This window comes from Lygodium microphyllum, chromosome 30 (genome assembly GCF_053477565.2).
Source record: "Lygodium microphyllum isolate KBCC chromosome 30, Lygodium_microphyllum_v1.1.10, whole genome shotgun sequence".
Classification (NCBI taxonomy): domain Eukaryota; kingdom Viridiplantae; phylum Streptophyta; class Polypodiopsida; order Schizaeales; family Lygodiaceae; genus Lygodium; species Lygodium microphyllum.
Genome location: NC_141164.1, coordinates 119,542,070 through 119,564,175, shown reverse-complemented (window position 1 = coordinate 119,564,175; position 22,106 = coordinate 119,542,070). Strand labels below are relative to the sequence as shown.

Sequence of the window (22,106 nt, the reverse complement as noted above, 5' to 3'; positions counted from 1 at the left end):
TTTTCTTTTAATCCTTGTGGCCATGTAGATTAGACTATATTAAAGGGGGCAAACGGATTGGATTGAAGCATATCACATGGATCATAAGGACCCGATCAAACCTTCAAATGCATTCAAGCCATAGCGTGGTGAGGGTAAGTAGGTGAGTCTACTACTATTTCTCAAGCTATATGCTTTTCTTGCTTGTATAGAAAAGTGTGGTAAAAGAGCTAAATAACTTGGAGCTAGAGTACAAGTCAACTAGGTGAGAAATAGTTAAATTGAGGAAGTGAGTTGAACCCTTGAAGAAATAAAAGCCCTCATCCAACATATGATTGTCAAGCTCTTGATGAGGCCAACATGAAGAGGAATTGAACTCTATAAAGTAATTAAATTAGTATTACTTACATGTTTATGCTCAATAGACACAAAATTCTGATTAGAAAAAAGAGTAGGGTTATCTTAGATGCTAACTTTAAGTAATATTAAGTAGAATTGCTAGCTATTTCCACTTTTTTAGAGTTGTCTCCAAACACTTTACCAAGTGTTAAGAGGAGTTTTGGCATTTCCCACTTGTCTCTCTTTCCTAAATGTACATATTTTGCAAATATTATCTCAATTCCACATGTACAAGAATATGAAACGTTATTCTAACTAAATATTAGGCATCAACTATTAAAGCTCATTCATAACTTTTCACATTAGATTATGTTTTATACCATTTACTTTGGCATAGCAAATAGAGACTTGCACCATAAGATAGATGTGTGTCTATACATGTACATATGCATGTGTGCTGGTGCATGTATGTTTGAGTATCCTAAATAGTAATAGTCCATTAGAAATATATGTACTCTTATTCAGATCTAAATTGTCGATATTTACATACATATTATATGTAATCAGACATATAAGCATTAAGAAGGAGAGACAACTATGTGCGTGTGCACATGCACGTGCCATATGGTTCACCATTGTTGAGAATAGCAAATGATGCTTGATATATGTGCCCAAAAGAGGTTGGAAGATAGGCACATGATGTATGCTCTAGGAAGAGATGATAAAATCCCATATGCACAGTGAGGACAGTGGTACTATTCAAAAGGCTATAAAGGCATGTACTTGACACTCATTTCAATGCAATGGAACTATCAATTTCAGTCACTCAAGACTGTTTTTATGAGCCCAAGCTAATCTATCTTGGAGCCTAATTCACTTGAGTTACAATCCCTCGTTTTGATAATGTATTGTGTGTTTGACTTGCATCCATCATAGCTAGCTAGGTCTAGATCCGTGTTTCTCAACATGGTATTAGAGCCATGGCTAAGCTAGACAGCTAGTGGGTATAATTTCCTAACATTTCCTTCTTTCTTGCATATTCTAAATCATCTCATTCTTCTCCTTGTACAAGCCTACTTCCCATCTCAATATCTCAAGCTTCAAAAATTCTTAGAGGCCTTCCCTTCAGCACTCTTCTTTGTCTCACCAGGGTGCGCCCCCACCTCAAGAAGAAGATTGGAATCAACCGCTATTGTTTGAGGTGGTTTTTTGGTATGTTTTTCCCAAAATGATGACTCTGGTCTGAGGTCTGAGGCTGAACTATAAGCTAACAGGAAGAGATAGAGAAGAAGTAATAAAGCTTGAAGCTCTAAAGCTTGGCGATGATTCGAGCCTTGCTTCTCTGAAAATAATTGAAGAAGTGCCTGAACATGGTAAGAGGGAGATCGGTGAGGCAAGAGGATGGAGTGTGGCTGGATCAGCAGAAACATGTGAGCTCATCAGGCAGAGGGGCGGTAGCCGAGCTGTCAACTAGGGGAGCACGGTCGAGAAGATGCCTGCAAGTAGAGTGGCCAACTGCTGTTGATGCTAGTTTGAGACATCAGATGCTTTTGTTGCCTTCTGCGCCATCGTCTACATCCACCTGCCTGACCTGCGTGTCTAGGATGAGTAACCCAAGGGTTTTCTTCGACATCAGTATTGGTAGGGAGCTTGAGGGCCATATTGAGATGGACCTCTTTACTAACATCACTCACAAGACGGCTGAGAATTTCTGTGCTCTCTACATAGGAGAGAAGGGGATGGGGAAGTCAGGCAATCTAAGTTTCATAGGGTGATCCCCAACTTCATGTGCCAGGGGGGTGATTTCACTAGGGGTGATGAGACAAGTGGAGAGTCAATCTATGGAACCAAGTTTGCTGATGAGAACTTCTCAAGAAAGCACATTGGCCCTGGTGTTCTGTCCATGGCCAATGCAGGCCCTAATACCAATGGGTCACAGTTCTTTTTGTGCACAATGCCAACTCCATGGCTTAATGGAAAGCATGTTGTCTTTGGCAAGGTGGTTCAAGGCATGGATGTTGTGCAGAAGATTGAAGGTGTCGGGTCCCTAAATGGAAGGACCAGCCGGCATGTGGTTGTTGAAGATTGTGGCCAGTTGTAGCTTGTCTTTTATGTCCATTGTTTAGCAATAAGGTCGGTATTGGGTATTGCCTGGTATTCTGAGCCCTATTTAGGACTTTACTCTTAGTAAACCGAGGCAGCTGCACAGAGGGAGCTGCACTCTTTACGGAAACTTAATGATTTGTCTGCACCATGTGCAAATATTCAATGCCCATAAAATCCTATGTATTACAAGATCTATGTAATGACAACCTATAGCAATATATCTATTTGTATCCATCTCAAACTCACTGAGAAAAAGAACCTCACAAAGAAGACTAGAACACAAGTTAAAGATGAAGAGCATGAAGAAAACAAGACCAAGAAGATTATGAAGAACAAGAAGATTGAAGACATCATCGAAGGGTGCCAAAGAAGCACAAAGAAGATGAAGAAGATACTTTCCACTGCTACAAACCAACAAAATGTTTTTGCAAAATTTTTTCTCAAATTCCATGAGTGGATTTGTTTCCCATAGTGGATGTAAAAACCCTACCAAGCTATAAAGTTGCAAGCCTTAACTTGACTAGGTTGCCAAAGAGCTAGTCTCCTGGTCCATGTTCACATGCAGGGGGGGCAAAAGCCAACAAGGGTAGAGACTCATCATTTGAGGGGGGGTGTTGAGAATAGAAAATGATGCTTGATATATGTACCCAAAAGAGGTTGGAACATAGACACATGATGTATGCTCTAGGAAGAGATGACAGAATCCCATATGCATAGTGAGGAGAGTGATACTATTCAAAAGGCTATAAAGACATGTACTTGATACTCATTTCAATGCAATGGAACTATCAGTTTGAGTCACTCAAGACTGTTCTTATGAGTCCAAGCTAATCTATCTTAGAACCTAATTCACTTGAGTTACAATCCCTCGTTCTGATAATGTATTGTGTGTTTGACTTGCGTCCACCATAGCTAGCTAGCTCTAGATCCGTGTTTCTCAATAACCATAAAATGCATAAATGTAGAATGTGAGTTCATTAAGGGGAATCTTTCAATCTAAAGATTAATGTATGAAATCTTATATTGAAAATACAATTTTAAAATTAAAATTTTGAAAAATCTAGGTTTATTATGAAAAAATATCATTTTACTTATGAAGGTCTTTAAATAGGACATTGAAATCCACTTTGAATGCACTTGATACAAATGATTTTGTACAGTGAATCCCTAGAGTTGCATGTATGTATACATGTGTGTATGTGTGTTACAAAATGAGTACAAAGATATTTAAAAATGCATATTATAAAATATTTATTGAGGTATTAAACGAGTTATAAAAGGTTTGTCTAGGTGAAAGCTCAAAATTGTACAAAGACATGACTCAAGTATTAAATTTAATCTAGTAATTGTTTAAATGAGAAGCAAATGTATGAATTGTAAGAATGATACAAGCTAAGCAAAAACAAAGCTCTTATGTAAAGTGAATTGTAAATTTTTTAGAAAACCCTTTAAGATTTAAAGAAGAAGGCTTAAAACCTTTAGCTTTACAAAATATTTAGCATAAGAGGGACAAATATATATAAGTTGATTGAAGAATTCCTCCCAAATTTAAAGTTGAAGATTTATCTACTCAATACCCAAAATGTTTTCCATTAACATTGGATCCATTACACTCATAGTTCAAATTGACCTACACAAGTGAACATAGTCTAGGTGGGCAATGTGAAGATGGGCGAACACTTCAATGGTACCAAAAATCAATGGGACTTGTATTGGCCTTCAACATGCTCTAAAAAATAAAGGTACTTTGCAAACTTCATTAAGTTCCTAAACATAGGAGCTTGACATATATTGATCTTCTACTTTTCAATTTAGTGTTTCCCCTCTACTCCTTGAGTATTGATGGCAATTGAATCCACCTCTTCTAGACTTGCATGTGGTTGGAAACCTCGAGCATTGATAGTTTGCCTGGATCTAGTCTCTAAGCTCACATGTGTCATCACTATAATGAGCATTTGTGAAAATACTAAAAATCGAGGATTGAGAGAGAAAGTGAGTATTAATAAGAAAACCACAAAGAGAACAATTTTACAAGGTTCTCATTATGTAACCTTCTCTCACATTTCTCAACGCTTCAAACCTAAAGAAACATTCTAATCAAGTTTTTTTGACTTTATGTTAAGAAAAATTCAGACACCAAAAAACAATCCATGGCCTTTGCCAATGCCATGCCAAATCATGTACATTTGAGATAAGTGTGCTCACATAAGAGGAAAATAAAAATGAGGAAAAAACTTCCAAAACATGTTTAGAGCAGTTGATAAACAAAAGGGGCGCATGCTAGCATCAAATGGAATCCAAGGTGAAAAGTGATTAATAAGACCTCTAGATACGTGTAAGAGGAGAAAACAAAGCTGAGGGTAAAGGTAAGGGCTTAGTAGGTATAACATGGTATTGCCTATAGATGCATCTATATAAGGAGTTGTAGTCACTCAAACTCTACTTTGTATGTGCTTCTACATGTGATTCCTTAAGCTCAGGTGAACCCTCACATGTGCGATGTTGTGAGGGTGTAGTCCTAAGATTTGCCTTAATGTTATATCTCTTTATCATGAATACAAAGGATATCTCATTGATATAACTTATGTATGTCTTTCTATGCCTCATGACAAACTATGACTCAAAATCCCATGAAGGTCCATAATGCGAGAGAGAGAGAGAGAGAGAGAGAGGGGGGAGGGGGGTGAGTGTAAGGGCTTTGTAGCTATACCATGCCGTTATCACCGGAAACACCTATATAGAGAGTAATAGTGACTCAAAGCCTTGCCTTGTTTCCACTCTACGTGTGATTCCTTATATCCAATTGTGAATCCTCTTATGTGTGGCATCACGAGGGTGTAATCCTGAGATGTGTCTATGTTGTCCCGATTCTTTGATTGAATAATGCAAAAGTATACATTGACCTCATATATCGTGTTACCTTTCTGTGCCGTGTTGAGTGCGTAACGAGTGCAAGTGCATCACAAGGGGGAAAGAAAAGGAAACTTGAAAAACCTATTGTATAATTGGATGGGATTAATATTAAATGAAGCCATATGCTACCTCCAGGTTGTAGTCGTGAGATTGATAATAAGGGAAAAAGAAAACTTGAAACTTATTATATAATTGGATTGGATTAATATTAAATAAAGCCATATGGTAGCTGTACATTGTACAGTGTAGGCTGACGTCCTGCCATTAAGAATAATGCCATATGGTACCTGTAGTCCTTCTACTAAGAGCGATGAATACAAGAGGAGTTAATGAGATGGATAGGACGCCGTGCGCACACTATACAGGGTTGATAATCGTTTCTTCATCGAGGCCGGCCTCGGCAGCGGCCTTTCCAGCGTCCATAAAGCGGGCGACCGCGTCTTCTACAAACTCATTGGCCTCTTTAACGTTCATAGGGGGCAGTTCATCCGCGTCCGTAGTGAAGCGGCCTCTAATGGCGGCAGCCAGCTGCACAAGCTCTTGCTGGAACTCGGAGGTGGTTCTAGACTCATCCGGCGGTGAGTGGCGGAGGGACCACGGCGGGTTGGGCAGCACCTCTGAACATTTTCAAATACGTACTAAGTTTATGCATTGCTTTGCTCGAGAATTCTTGATGCGGAAAGGAAGAAATAGTTATGTACCTGGGCAATCCGTCCTGGGTGTGCTGCGCTGATAAACGAGGCTTTCGAAGGTGCCAGCCCATGCATCTCTTCGCGTGAGGAAGGAGGAGGGCAGGTTGAAGAGCTTCTTGACTGTGGCGGGCAGGGAGGAATGCTCGAATTGGGAAGAGGAGGAGGGGCCATTGGGGCCATGAAGGACTGATCATTGCCAGGAAGTTAGATGCTCATGATCGATATACGGGAGGGACACTAAGGACTACTGATTGCCACTACGGTAGATGAAAATGAATGAATCGATGAGACGGTACCTGTTCCTTTGTTGATCCAGGGCGAGATGAGGAAGGCGGGCACCCTCACCCCGAGCCGGTCGAAGGTGAAATTGAACGGCGACGGGCCCACGATACCGTCCGGGCTGGGGACGCCACGGACAGGTGTCGGCACGTGGTCGTAGAAGCCCCCATGCTCGTCGTAGGTGACCACCAGCAGCGTCTGGTGCCACTGCGGGCTGGCACGCAGCGTCTCGTAGACCTCCTTCACCAGCTGCTGCCCCTGCGCCACGTCGTGCGAGGGGTGGTCGTCGTTGGCCGGGCGGCCGGCCACGTCGAAGTAGCGCGGCTCGATGACGACGTAGTTGGGGAGGGTGCCGGCGCGGGCGTGCTGCCGGAAGGAGGGGGCGTAAGGGATGAGCTGCGTGACGTATTTGAGCTGGCGGAGGCTGCGGTAGAAGAGGACGGTGGGGAGGTTCTGGTAGTAGACAGCGAAAGAGAGGCCGGCGTCGTGGATGGAGTCGAAAATGGTGCGCTGGGGGTAGCCGGCGGCGAGCTGGGAGGCGACGTTGCTTGTGGCGCCGTGCGAGGTCCCGGAGTGCACGAAGAGGCGGTTGGGCTGGGTCGACGACGGCACGGCCGCGAACCAGCGGTCGCATACCGCGAACTCCATGGCCAGAGCCGCATACACAGGCAGGACCTCCGGCCGGAACCCCGCCATCACCCGCGCCGACAGGTTCCTCTGGATGCTCTCCGCCTGGGCGGCGAACCCGTCCATCGGCGGGGGGTCCGCTCGCGTATCGACCGCCGGCCCGAACACCTGCTCCCTTATCGCCTGGAACGAGTGGCCCGGGTCCGGGTCCACGAACTCCGCCCTGTCCGTGAAATACACCAGCGGCGAATTAGGGTCGCTCGGGTTCACCCGATTGCTCTCCTTACCCGTCACCCCATCCAGGTCCGGCTGCAGCGTCTTCATCCACCCCAGAATGTGGTCGAATGATCGATTCTCCATCACCAGCACCACGATCGTCTTTATCGGCCCCTGTATCTGCATTGCCTTCCTGTGTGGCCGGCCCAACACCATCGCCGGCCCTCTCTCGTAAAGCAGTAGCAGCAGCAGGTACTGCCATGATAGCCTAATCATTAGTCGCAGCACACGAGACCGTCTTCTCTCCATTTTTGAATATCTCGCCCCTCTTCAGGCAGGCAGCGGCAGTTGTTTATGCGGTAATGATCAACTCCCCCTCTGACTTTTGTTAATCACACATATATACATCTAGCAGAAGGTGAGGTACTGAGCATGAGGAAATTAGGAGAATATCTGATGCCTTAGTGGAAATAATTAAGTAGGAGAAGAGATTCCTTATAAAAATAATCTAGATAGGTCTAAGAAAACGTCAGATTATTATCGCTCATATTGATAAAATGTATCTTCAGAGGCAGGCGCACAGCAGGTTTGGATTGTCAGTGCGTTCTGATTGTATCACGCAGATGGTATCCAATACATGGGCCTGAAGCTGATAGGTAGAGGCTCCGCATTCGTGTAAGCAGCTAAAAGATCTCCCTCATGAATATGGGCCCGAGCCTTTTTTGACTTGCTGTCAAAGGACAGTAGCGTCGTGTCCGAAACCAAACCCAACCAACTTGCCTTTCCGTACCCTTACAGGCGATTCACGAGACATGCAGTCCTCGCTTTCACACCTGCAACTAGCATGTGCAAAGTGCATGAACCTTGAGCATGCAACTTCAACTTGTTAGAGCCGGATCATATGAGCTGTCAGCAGTGGGCATGCACATATGGCAACTCTCACTCCATTGTCGCCATGTTTCATGGCATAAAAATGAGATAGTGGGGATTTCTTTACCTTTATCAACAACCCAGAGACTCTTATTGAAAAGGATGTGCTAGTGAAGAGCTAGGAGTGTCAGCAAACCCTCGATGCGACCCCAATGAATATTTCCCATCATTAGTTCCCTAGAGAACCTCCTAATGCTTGTGCAACAAGGGCTCTTGAAAGATTTAAGAGAAACGCAAACGCAAAGAACTTCAATTACTAATACGTAGAACCTTGGTTTTTGTGAACTATCCAAGTCTCCTTCAAATACATGGCTCTCACAAAAAATCAAAGGGACAAGGAAGTCCCACAATTGCTAATATGTAAGTCACAAAGCATTAATATTTGTCACACGGCTAACCAAGTTAACAAGTGCAAAAAGGAGAGACATACGTGCACATATGTAAGTCACAAAGCATTAATATTTGTCACACTGCTAACCAAGTGTAGGATACATTTATAACAAGTGCAAAAAGGAGAAACATACATGCACATATGTTGGAATACATAAATGGTCCAAGGGATCATTGAAAGATATGGGTTCAATAGAATGTGTCTTCCTCTTTTCACATGTACTTTACACACAAATGGGTTCCATTTAAATTGACCATTCATTAAATGAAAAATGAGTACTTTATTCATGAAAATCTAAACTCTAATGGTGTTTTCTAATAGATTCTTAAGGTAGATTATATAGATGGGTGATGGGTGACATAGCTTTACTTGATTGGTTAATTTGGATAGAGAGAGAAGTGCATGATGTTCAAAATGGGTCCAAAATTATAGCATGATGTCTTCACATAACTAATCCATAAGAAGCTAATAGCTACTCCTTGCAACAAGGTTGGGATGGAGGATTATGGGTCCTACTTCTAGTTGGAGAAGGCAAAAATCATTACTCCAAATGCAACAAACAATTTTCATAACAAGCCAAGATGTTGAAATATGCAAGTTCACACCATCCCTATTTGCATAGCGACAAACGTTGAATATAATGTAAGAAAGCAAAGTTTGCACACACATGGAGAGCTTCTTTCATTAGTCCTCATCTCTTTAATATGTGAATTCTAGGGTTAGGCTTTTCCTATCCCTCTTGGGCATCCAACCCCCTTTCTGTGACCTCATTATCAGGCTCAACTCCTATTTCATGCACCTAGACCTTAGTCTTGATAAAAAATTTGGCTAATATAAGTTGCCATGCCTCTTGAACCAATTGAATTTTACAACAATTCATTTTCCAAAAACTATGGGCTTTTTTCTCTTTACAATTAACATTTTCTAGTGCAAGTTTATGGCAATTCAATACCAAAATCTAGAAAGATAGTAACTAAATCCATCCATCATATATTCATTTATTTTCTAATCACATTTATTAGTTGTTTTGAATACCATTTACAACATTGTAATCTTAAGGGATACACCCATAAGTAACCCTTTATAACACATGCATTCAAGGGAATATTTAAAGACTCTCTTTACTTGAATATGCTATGAGGCAATACAATGACCTCATTAGATCTCTTTTCCATAAATTTTATTAAATTATATATCCCTCACAAAGAACTCACACAATACAGTTCCATTCATTTATGTTCATTGCAATAGACAAAATCATTGCACATTTTCACATGAACCCTATACAACCATAATAGCACTTTGTTTAACTTATTCAATTGCACTTTGTGCTAACCATACAAAAAATTGTCATCTAGATTTTTGCCCATTATAATTTTTGAATCAAATGGTACAATGAAGAAAGCTAGTACCCATAAAGTTATGTTTTAATTAGTTATTTAATAAACAATGTGAAGTATCACAAATGGACTCACAATTTCACCTAAACAATAACTAAGTTACATTGGTTAAAAATATCAAAAGTTGTACCTTTTCTTGTAGCCATCTCATTACCATAAAGTGAGTTTGTAGAGTGTGTGTTGAATAAAGATGAAAAAGAAATTGCATCATCCTTGCCTATTTCTTTTGCAATAACTTATAGCCATTTGTGGAAACTTATGCATTCACATTGTTATACAGAAGAAGAAAGCCTTGACATCAATATACATTCAACGTGGAAGATTTATAAATGTATAGCATGATTGTCAAGAAAAACATGGGCTATTTAGAGAAAGCCTAAGTTAAAGCATATCTCACAAAATAGATGAGCTTGCCACATGAAAAGCTGTGTGTGTAAGTATGTTGTCCAACTTGTGGATTCTTACATAGTGGATAGTGAAATCCTCACTCATTCACCAATCATATCTTAGGAGTTGAAAGAGGAATGAAGAAGCTGTAAGGAATGCTTTCTTTTTGTCACTTTTGAAAAGCTAGCGCAATAAAGTTTATGAAGTGACTTTGTGCTACTTACAGATCAAAAGATGTAGAGAGCCACCCTAAAGGCAAGCACCCATTAAGAACTCTAAACTTCTAAATCTACTAGAAACCATCCTCACACCTCAAAGTAAGATGACAACGAAACTAAGTGACTCCTCACAGGACATATATACACATAATCATAGCCTCTTGGAGCTCAAAATAGGGCACAACATTATAAAATTTAAGGCCTCATCTAGTAGAACATGGTGCGCAAGGATGTTGTCCACGACACAACTTAGTCTTCAATGAACTTGATGTCAACCACTTGGAAAGGAAAACTCCTTACCAAAGTCTTCTCTTTTAAAACAATGAATATAAAGCAACTTTTCACATTGGGCATAATAGTACCTTTGTACCCATAGTCTTTGTTGAAGAAGACTAAGCTCTTAATCCAAGGCTCACATACCAAGAGGGTCAACACCACAATCCTCTACAACTCCAAGCAAAGTGGGCAAGTAGAAATCCTTACACCACTTTTAGAGAGATCTCAACTTCAAGATACTTTCGACCATGATTACTTGCATCTTGAAGTATGAGCTCCTTCCTTTGAACCCCAATACTACATGATTACTTGCATGGCTTCAAACTATCTTCACTTCCACCACAATCCTCAACCCTTCACGAGTAGTTTCCATGTTTGTTATCTCCCACCACAAAGAAATAGAGTTTTAGGTCAACAACAAACAATGTATTTTGTGAACTAGAAAAAATGCTATGGGTGTACTTGCATTTATATTCTCATCAAGAGGCAAGTCTTATATAAATTTAAATGTGACTTTAGATGTAATTATAGACATAGTCTCATCTAAAATTTTCACATTATTGCATAATGTGTATTTAAAAATATTTATAGATGTAGTCTTTCTTGGCAAAATCTAGGCAGCTACTTGTTGTTGCCGAATTGATACTACAAGGGAGTGGAACTACAACACACACACACACACACACAAAAGAAAAGCACAAAGGGGAATGTTATATATAGAAGATCTTCAGGGTAGTGAATATTCATCTTCAAGCCTCAAGGAAGGCCTTTTCTCATTCTCTCCCTCTTTCATTTGCACATTGTTGTTTATGTGTGGAGAGAGAGAGAGAGAGAGAGAGAGAGAGAGAGAGAGGGAGGGAAGGATTTTTTTTTCACATTGTGGTTTATGTGGAGAGAGAGAGAGAGAGAGAGAGAGAGAGATGGCAAGAGGGAGGAGGGAGATTAAAATGTTATCAATCCCAATGTAGCATAAAGAACACAATATTAGAGAATTTGGGGATCTCCCAAATCCCACTTTCAAATAAGGGGTAAAGATTTGGCCACATGGCTAAATCTTAACCCATGCTTCAAAGTGGGACTTGGAAAAACAACCTATATAGTAATTAGGGTAAACTCCACTTTCAAGTAGGGGGACAAGATTTGATCATATGGCCAAATATTAACTACATTGGGAATTCCCAAATTATATGAGAATTGCCAAATTCCTTAATGGGGCAACAAAGGGTAGAAGCATAGTTAAGTGGTATTATTTCCACTATTTTAGCACTTTTAATCAAACCACTTTTTGAATATTCTTAGGATAGTATATGCTCCAAAGCATATGCTTAGAAGTGTCAGAATTGCTTGTAGTATTTGATATCATGGAAAAGTACTTTAGTTTACTTATAGCATTGAGTCAACTAGCCTATTTCATGAATAAATTTTCTAAGACCTAGAAAAGTACTATCAATGACACTACTTTTGGTACCACCTTACAATGCTTTTACCCTAAACCATGGTGGATAATGATAGGAGAGGATAAACACATTGTACCCTCAACATTGATAATTTATATTCCACACACACAATGCTAGCATACAAGGCTTCTTTAATAGATAGCATTTTTTCTTTCAATCATACAAGTGGCCAACTTAGGTGTCATTCTTTTCTTGCTTTCTCCATAGTCAATACTTATTTGCTCACCTCACAAGTGTCCCAAAAGGATATCTAGTGGTGGCTATGCAACTAGATACCCAACCTCAAATGATCAAATCAGCCTCCAACTAAGAAAATTGTACAGAAAAAGCTAGAATGATAGTATAGATAACTTTCCACAAAGAGCTCCATTCACAGCTCCCCAAACCATGTCAATATAGTATATGCATGGAAAAATAGTCAATATTCATTAGGCAACCACCATTTTCAACTGCAAAACCTATTGAACACTAAGGTTGTTGTCCTTGAGAACTCTAATATTTGTAGGTTTTGACCCTTCTTTAGCTGTGAATTAGAATAATAGTAAAAAAACCTACAATTCACTTATTTGTAATTCCCTTTGAGCACAAAAAAATTCAAGAACATTGATTGGTCATTTAAAATGCATAGTCGATTCCTACCTAACAAATAGTGGTACTACTTTTGTAAAATTTCAAAAAAAATTATGAATTACAAAGAAAGTCCCTAATCTAATCAATCTTTTCCAAAATTCTACTCTACTTAAAGAAACACAACTAGATTGATCCCCTCCAACCCATCTTCCTTCTCTATGACATGTGAGGTTTTCACATTGAGCTCGTCATTGCTAGAAAACCCATGTCACTCGAGCTTGGCATCTTCCACCCATGGTCTATGGTCTGAGAATTTACCAAAGAGATTATGTCAGGTCCCAATATTGGAGCCAAAATTTGGATCGGTATCTACAACTTACTCGACTTAGATAAAAATATACATATTAGTCATGCACTCTCCTTGATTGATTTTCTCATAGCCCCTCACACTATGGGATCTCCTTCCATAGATGATTCCCACTCACTCATGTTATTGCAAGAAAAGTCTGCAACTTTTCAAAGTAAGCAAAAAGATTCTAAATAGTAGACGAAGTAAGAGAAAACTCACCAAATTGTGGTCTAGAATTTATTGATGAGCTCTCAAGCTCTATTGATTCTACCAAGCTTGCAATCTCTACGCTTTTCCAATCTTGATCCCATGAGTTTGTGCAAGAGTGTACTACCTAGCTCAAACTTCTAGCCCATGCTAGCGCACTTCTCTCCCTCCCCCCCCCCCCTCTCTCTCTCTCTCTCTCTCTCTCTCTCTCTCTCTCTCTCTCCCCTTATCACTCAACCTCTTAGGTCCTATTTCTCTATTAAAAGAGTCTCAACCTCTCTAGCTCCTCTCAAACTTGAGCTATGCTCAAGAAGGTGAGGAGATGAGGAGAAATTGCTTGTGATAGAGAGAAGGAATTGTTGGGGATAAAGGTGCATGTGCCTAGCTGCCTATATATTAGTTACACTAACAATACTCACATATCCACACACTTGTACACTACATGTGGTGGGCACCCATCACTATCGCTTCACTCTTTATTCTTTTAGTGACATTTGAATAAAGGAAAGGTCTGTCACACATTATGAGCATTGGAGTTCTCACATTATGTGTCTCTCTCTCTCTAGCTCTTGGTCCTTCCACCATAGCTCTTGCTTCAGCTCCATGCTTTTGCTTCAAGGCGGCTCACCTTCCGTCAATTGTTATCAAATCCATCTTCCCTGAGAACTGGACTGATCCAAAATTGCTTCAGCTGGTCGAGAAAAGCTTGAGTTCATAGCTTCTATGGTAGCCATGGATTCTTCACCCAATGTATGATTTGGTGCTCTTCTTCTTCCCAGTGATAACAGATGTGTTGAGGCTTGCTTCAAGCCTTCCCCTATCCCTATTCATAATTTCTTTGAGCCCTAATGTGGGCACCAAAAGTAGCAACAATAGTAGCAACATGAGCGATTTGTGCTTGGTTGCTACTGCCTACTCCCTAATAGTTTCAGCTCCATTCTCCAGCTCCTAGTACTCCTCCTAGATCTTGGGGATCTTTGGAATATTTTCCAACATCCTTGGCATGAATTTGGAAATTTGTTGGTGTTGAAAACTGCGAGAAAGATGAGAGAAAAAAGAAAGAGAGAGAAGAGAGATATGAGACACCGGAAGTGAAACCCCTGAAGTGTGTCAACTGAGCACACATGATAAGAATATATAGAGGGGACCTGGGACGCTATATATAGACAGACTATATATAGCTAACACCCCCGCTCAAATAAAGGTCCCTTACTATGGATGAAAAAACCCTTGGGGGCTTAAGGGAAAAACCCACAGCTCTATATAGACCTATCGTTATATTAATATTCAAAATATAAAATTACAAAGTTGAACTTACAAGAGCCTATTCATAGGCATCAAAGGAGCTACATCACTCGTGTTGTAAATACATCATTCAGGAGCTACATCAATCCTGAATTACAACAGCCTATTCAAAGGCATCAAAAGAGCTTTATCACTCCTTAATATACAACATGTAAAATAAGGATAAGCGACATCACTGCAAAAGATAAAATCTCCAAGAAATTCCTTCAACTGAACTTGGGATGTAAGCAGTATATCTGTCACATCAAAACTTAAAGAAAAACGTGACATTAGAACAACACAAGGTCTATAGAGACGGTTTGCGACGCCGCTCTATAGACAACATAACACATGTGGGGCCCCATGAACAGAATATAAATAAAACAATTTGTCATCAATTGGAATATAAACGCTCATCAGCTAGAATAACGAACGAGGACGATCATCATGAAGCATGTCAATACATTAGCTGGAATATAGACGCTCATCAGCTGGAATAACGAACGAGGACAATCATCATGAAGCATGTCAATATCAACATCCAAAAGTAATGTTGATGTTGAAATGTAGAGAGAGAGAGAGAGAGAGAGAGAGAGGAAGCTTATCTGCTAAGTGGCTCTCGTAAGCTACCAGGTTTCTAAACAACCTCTTTGTATCATCTCCCACTCTTATTTTGGGCAAATACAGAATGGCCTTCTTAGCATCGAAACTGACTGAGTTCATGTAACCTGGTGCTACAGGTTGGAATTTGATACCACAATTGTGAAGATCAACTGCTGCAGATGGGAAGTGGGTTGGCTTCTCCACAAGCTTTTGAGTTTGGGAGCCTATGCAAAAAGTAAGCTCTGCACCATAGTATTAACTATGCAAGACCTTCAGATAATCAACTGTACCATAATAAGGGGCATGCTAACTCCTTTTAAACATCTAGTCCAAAGTCAGAATTTGTCTTATCACAGGAATTCTCCGTTTCCTTGATAGGACATCTTTCATTTGAATCAATTGAAACATAAGCTGAGATATCTTCTTGTCTTTTGCATGAAGCTCCTGCTCTAGAATGCAGTTTTGAGCTTGCAGACATTGCCACCCTCGCCCCAACATGAGAAGCCCTAACACTGCTGCAGCTACAGCAACTGACCAGAGAATCTTTGCATGACCGCCAATGTAAACCTTCCACCGGATCAATTGTTTGTGTAACCAGGCTAGAGAGAATATGGACTTGAATGACCCATCGTTCATGGAGGGCTGTCTAAATGATCATTCTCAGATATTGTGACCGCAGATGCCGAGTCCAGTGCAAGAAACTCTTGAAGGGCAAAGGTATGCTCTATGCCCTCACTACTCATAGCCACCTCCTCTTCTCGATCCCTACTGTCTCCAGACTGCACAACCGAGGAGGAGCTCTCTTCAAAACCAACCGATTGAACTTCCTCTGTGCCTCTGATGTCTTCTGCAATCCCCTGTGCATGTATAGCATCATACACAACTTCAGGGGTTACCACAGCATCTGCATGGGTTAAAACGACATGAGAAGAAGTCCCAGGGATGTTCTTGAGTGATTCAGCCTGATATGCCCGTTCTCCTTCTAAACCCTCCAACCTCATGATCCCTCCCACCTCCTGAAACAATAAAGAAATCGCATCAATCTCGTCCGGGGTTTTCACCGGTGCAACTCCAAAATCTGAGCCCTCAGAACCGATGAACTCATCCTCGAAACCATCACCATTTGAGTCAGAGTTCTGGTTCTACAGACTGGGGCTACCTGTGAGGCCGTAATCCTCATAGCTGGATTGAGGCAAACGTTTTTGTAGTGCTTTGGACCAGTCTGCCATATGACAACCTCTCAAGATGCTGGTTCAACATTTGAATAACCATTCCACTCACAGCTTCATTTATGCTTTGTGCCCCTGAAGATCCTCCCACAACCAAAACCACTTGGGGTACAATGAGTTTTTGAGTACTGGGATCCTTGAGGACTGGACCTTCACCATCACCATCGTTGTTATCACAGTGATAGTTCTTCCCATCACTTTTGTAATCAGGAAAAAAGTGCCTGAATGCTTCTGACTTGGGAACAGAATGCTGTAAAGATGATCTGACAGGGTTTCTAGAAAGCACGCATTTACGAATTGGAAAGTACGGAATGGCTGCTGCAAATGCAATAAAGACGGTGGTAGAGAATCGTGATAGCACTCTGTTGGTAATGCCAGGGTATGCATTCTGCTCCTGGATGATGAAAGGGCACCGAAACAGTGCCGCCGTAATGTAGAGCGGACCAGAGATGTAGCCACCTGTACCGACCACAAGGTGGGGGCAAAACTTGGCGATCAAGTACAGATAGACGCACAATGATATGATAAGCTTGAAGGGGAGGAGAACATTCACCAGCGAGAAGACCGACCGACGGCGATTGCCGCAGGGATGGGGTGCGTCTATCTGTACTTGGCGATTAAGTACAGACAGACGCACAATGATATGATAAGCTTGAAGGGGAGGAGAACATTCACCGGCGAGAAGACTGGCCGACGAAGGGCGACTGCTGCAGGGATGGGGTGAAACGGGTAGCCAACAAGCGGGACAACAGATGCCTCAATGCGATGCTTTGTGCCTGCAAACTGGATGATGGAGCCATGAAGATGGAGGGGCGCTCTAATACCATGTTGAAAACTGGGAGGAAGATGAGAGACAAAAGAAAGAGAGGAGAGAAGAGAGATATGAGACACCGGAAGTGGAACTCCCGAAGTGTGTCAATTGAGCACACATGATAGGAATATATAAAGGGGATCTGGGGCGCTATATACAGATAGACTATATGATAACAATGATGGTGATGGTGAAGGTCCAGTCCTCAAGGATCCCAGAAGCGTGTCAACTGAGCACACATGATAGGAATATATAGAGGGGACCTGGGGCGCTATATATAGACAGACTATATATAGCTAACAGTTGGAGCTGTTAGGATTAGCCATTGATTCATAATTTGTGATAGTTTACTGTCATATAGTTTAGGACATCACTTCATTCATTGTCCTTCTCGGGATGTCTATTGATGTTGAATAATCTAGGGATGTTATGCCAATGTATTGGAATGCTATGAGACTTATTTAAGCACTCTTTCACTCAATTTATAGAGGTTTTTTAATTTCTGTAATAACTAGGATTAAAGCACATTTAATCAATGAAATACATGCCTATTGCTCTCGGGTGCTTGCTGACTACTTAGATCGATGTACTTATGCTTATAGTTCATGTTACATGCTTGATTATGCTCTCAGATTTCTTTTGAGCTAAGATTGGAGCTTTGAATCTTGGCATTGGTTGTCGTTCACTATTTAGTATACCTATTTGATACTCTAGTATAAGCTTTGCAAGTTACTTAGATCAGATGCTCTCGGATATATATGCTACTTGGATCTTGGATGTATGGATGCCTTCCACATGATGTATTGAGATTTGTTTGCTCATCTGAGATTCAACTTTTGTTTCAGTGGGAGCCACTTCTTGACATTTTGGATATTACATTGAGGATTTGGTTATGTAGTTGAGCTTGAGGGTCTTGTAGTGAGACCATGGGACTTAGTGACGTGTACATGCTCTGTCATGCTTAATGTACATAGTTGATGCTTAGTGGGCTAAGTTGACATTACTTCTAGGCCACCATCTATCTCTATCATGATGTTGTTAGTGATGTATGCACCTTGGTTGGCTTTATACCGAACTTCTATTACATTGCTCAGTCTGTTGTGCCTCTAGTTGGTCTCTTCTGTTATCAATGAGACCCACTCTATGCATGATGGGTATGCCTATGGAACATAATATTAGTGAGTTTGGGAATCTCTCAATTCTCATTTTTTGAACATTAAAAATGTGGCACTTGGATAACATGCCCATAAGTTTCTCAAAACCATATGATGTGACCTATCATTAGACAACGCTTGAAAAATGGAATCTATTGAGCTATAGAGCGTTCAATTTGGAGTTATAGTGTTCAAGTTATGAAAAATCCAAAGATTTGACCATGTGTCCCAAACTTATGGGAAATTCCCATATTCCCCAATATGGTGTTATGGAATCTATCTCAGTCTGACACACTAATTCTTTGACAATTCTTTATGCCAGTCACATCTTCACTTATCACTGCTAGTTAGAGTTATTCCTTGGTAGTTAGAGTTTGTCTTATATAATTGATTGCTCCTCTTTGACATCAATTTTTTACTGATGTACTTCATCTTTAGTATGTTGTGATTGTATTTTTTTCCATTGTTTATGCAAGCAGTCACCTTCATTTGATAGTTCTTGGCATTGAGTTTGTGGATAGTTCATTACTTGGTTAGTACCCCTTATTTTTAGCCTGATTTAGCAGTGGTTTTAGGGTTGTTTGCAGTAATTATAATAGTCTGTCTTTGACAATTTGTGCACTTTTTTGCCTTCATTATGATTGGTGGCTCGAGTGATAGTGCTATCTTTAATATTCACAAATTGGATGGGACCAACTAGAGCTACTCCTATTGGAAGGTCCAAATTTGGAAGTTTCAGTACAAAAAATGTAGGTTAGGCCCTTGAAACATAAGGGTATCAAGCTTAACTTATTGATACAGATGATTGGGTTGAATTAGATTAGGTATGTAAGTCCACCATCATATTATCCCTCTCTGAGCATGTGTGCTATAATGTTGTCTTTGATAGGTAGTCCACATGGGAATTATGGGAAAAGATTTACAATGTCTATGACAAGCAAAGCCTTGCTTCTCAAATGTACTGGTGGCTAAAGAAACTCATGGACTTTTGCATGAAGGAGGGTACTTCTATGTCAGCTTACTTAAAGGAGTTTCATTCCATTATTAATCATTTATCTTCACAAGGAATTGAATTCAAGGACACTCTTCTTCTCTTATTTCTCTTAGTTACTCCACCTGAATCATGGGATACATTTTGTACTGCTATGTGTGCCAACATACCTACTAATGGGTTATAGTTTCATGATGTAGAGAGTGCACTCTTGATTAGAGATGTTAACAAAAAGAATATCGATGCTTCATGTACCTCTTATGCTTTGACAATTAGAGGCAATAATAGTAGGAGCAGTAATGACTGTCGCAAGAGAGACTCTCAACAATCTCACTCTCAGTCCCATGGACAGTTTCCCAATAACACCCTGACCATAAGTCCTCATTGACTTGTCATTATTGTGGGAAAGTAGGGCATATTCAGCCACAGTGCCATAAGATGGGTTAGGACAAGTGCAAAGAAAAGCGCAAGGATAAAGTATAGGACAAAAATAATTATTGTAGCATTGTCCCTAGCAAGTCGAGTGTTAAGATTGAAGAGATTAATGTTGTGCAGACTGATTCTAATGATGATCTCATACTTGAGCTTCTTCTCTTGATACTTCACAATTCATTGATGTTTTATTAGGGTATACTCAGTGTTGGCTGATAGATTTTAGGGGCTTCTTTTCATGTGAGCCCTCATAGAGAGTGATTTCACTCCTATTGCAATATGACTGAATTTGTCTGTTTGGGTAATAACTTGGCATTGGAGATAGTTGGCATTGTTTATGTCCAACTGTACTTTGGTTTAGGTTGCATGCTTACTCTTCATAATATACGTCATATACTAGCTCTCACACAAAGAGCCTTATCTCTACTAATACTTTGGATGATACATGTTATGTAGTTTCTTTTGGTGATTCCTCATGGAAGATTATGCATGGAAATCTTATCATTGCACATGGTGCTAAGTCCAACACTCTCTATCCCTTGCTTATATCCAGTTGAGTTGACCATATTTTGGTAGTGGATATTGTTCCATATGTACCTCTTTGGTATGGTCGCCTTGGGCATATGTCCTTGAAAGGAATGAAAATGCTTACTCGTTTGCAATATATTTTGCTTCTTGACTATAAGTGCTTTGGGTCTTGTAACCATTTTTTATATGGTAGACATACATGTAATATGCATAAAAAGTTTGGTATGACATGCATGGGTAAGCCATTGGCTCTTTTTCATTTGGATGTATGTGGTCCCATGCTTGGCAAGTCGTTAGGTAGAGTGAAGTATTTCGTTACTTTCATCGATGACTATACACATAAGATCTAGAAATTTCCTATTAGGTAGAAAGCGAAAGTCTTGGCTACATTTCAATGTTGGCTTGCTTTGGTTAAGAACCAGTCTGGATATAGGCTGAAATACCTAAGGTCAGATAATGGGGATGAGTATGTCTTTAAAGCCTTTGAGCAATTTTGTGATGGGAGGGGTGTTACACGTTAGTTGATTGCCTCGTATATCCCACCCTAGAATGGTATGGTCGAGTGTATGAATAGAATAATTTAGGAGCGAGTTAGCCGGTAGGCTTACCACAATATTTGTGGACTAAGGTAGTTACTACTGTCGTACACTTGATAAATCGGTTCCCATGTACTACTCTTGACTATTAGGTTGCAAGGATAAGGTATGGTCTAGAAAGCCTCCCTCATATGCTCATTCAAGAGGAAGCAAGACAACTATGCCAGACGTGTCTTTGGTTGTGAGGCTTTCTACCATGTATCCAAGGACAAGCGCAATAAGCTAGATCCTAACTCTAAGAAATGCATTTTTCTTGGTTATGGGGATGTAGATGAGATGGGCTATTGCCTATGGGATCTACAGGCTTGGAAGGTTATCCACAGTCATGATGCTATTTTCCATGAGGAGAAAATGCACAAGTAGCCTAAGCATGTTGTTGAGGTACATGGGGTGATATTTCAGGAGGTGCCTCTTGTTATTATGTAGCTAGTTAGACAGATTACATAATAGCAGACACTGATGCCCTAGTGCCCAAGATCCCTAATGCTCCACAAGATGTGTAGGCCCCTTAGCTAGTTTTGAGATGGTCTACTCGAGATAGACGGCAACCTATGTGATTTGAGACCTATATGGATTATGATATGGTGAAAAATGCATGCATGGAGAAGACACTCATCCATGCATCAGGGGAGATTGTGTTGGGGGTAAAGGCAATTGTGCCTAGCCGCCCGTGTATTCATTACATTGACAATACCCGCACACATGTACACTGTAATATCTTCAATTTTGATGCTGGACTTGCTAGGGACAATGCTGTGATCATCATTCTTTTCTTGCACTTTACCCTTTTCGTGTTTCTTGTGCTTGTCATTACACATTTTATGGCCTTAAGGCCAAATATGACCATGTTTTCCATAATAATGACAAGTCAATGTAGACTTATGGTCATGTGACTTATTGTATCAAGTCAAGATACAATGCCAAATTGGTTGCTAAGGACTTCAAGCAAGAACACAATATGGACTTTGATGAAGTCTTCTCTCCTATTGTGAAAATGACTATCCTACACTTGGTACTGGCTTTGGTTGCTCAACTTTACTTGGATCTTTATTAGATGGATGTCAAGATGGCTTTTTTTCATGGGGAGTTGCATGATGAGATTTACATTGAGTAGCCTAAGGACTTTGTAGAACATGGTACGG

General features: G+C 40.5%; 1 protein-coding gene and 2 pseudogenes across 1 annotated transcript; 1 reads left to right on the top strand and 2 right to left on the bottom strand.

Moving 5' to 3' along the window:
- Positions 1–1,922: 1,922 nt before the first annotated feature.
- On the top strand, positions 1,923–2,419 carry LOC148010286 (peptidyl-prolyl cis-trans isomerase-like; annotated as a pseudogene).
- Positions 2,420–5,506: 3,087 nt separating this feature from the next.
- LOC148010285 (non-specific phospholipase C1-like) lies at positions 5,507–7,809 on the bottom strand. Its single transcript, XM_087672666.1, has 3 exons — positions 6,326–7,809; positions 6,039–6,215; positions 5,507–5,954 (listed from the first exon to the last, which is right to left on the bottom strand). The coding sequence occupies exons 1-3, from the start codon at positions 7,458–7,460 to the stop codon at positions 5,695–5,697; spliced, it is 1,572 nt and encodes a 523-aa protein (XP_087528792.1). The 5' UTR covers positions 7,461–7,809; the 3' UTR covers positions 5,507–5,694.
- A 7,381-nt stretch (positions 7,810–15,190) lies between these two features.
- Positions 15,191–22,106, bottom strand: part of LOC148010284 (uncharacterized) — a 79,896-nt pseudogene continuing 72,980 nt past the window's right edge.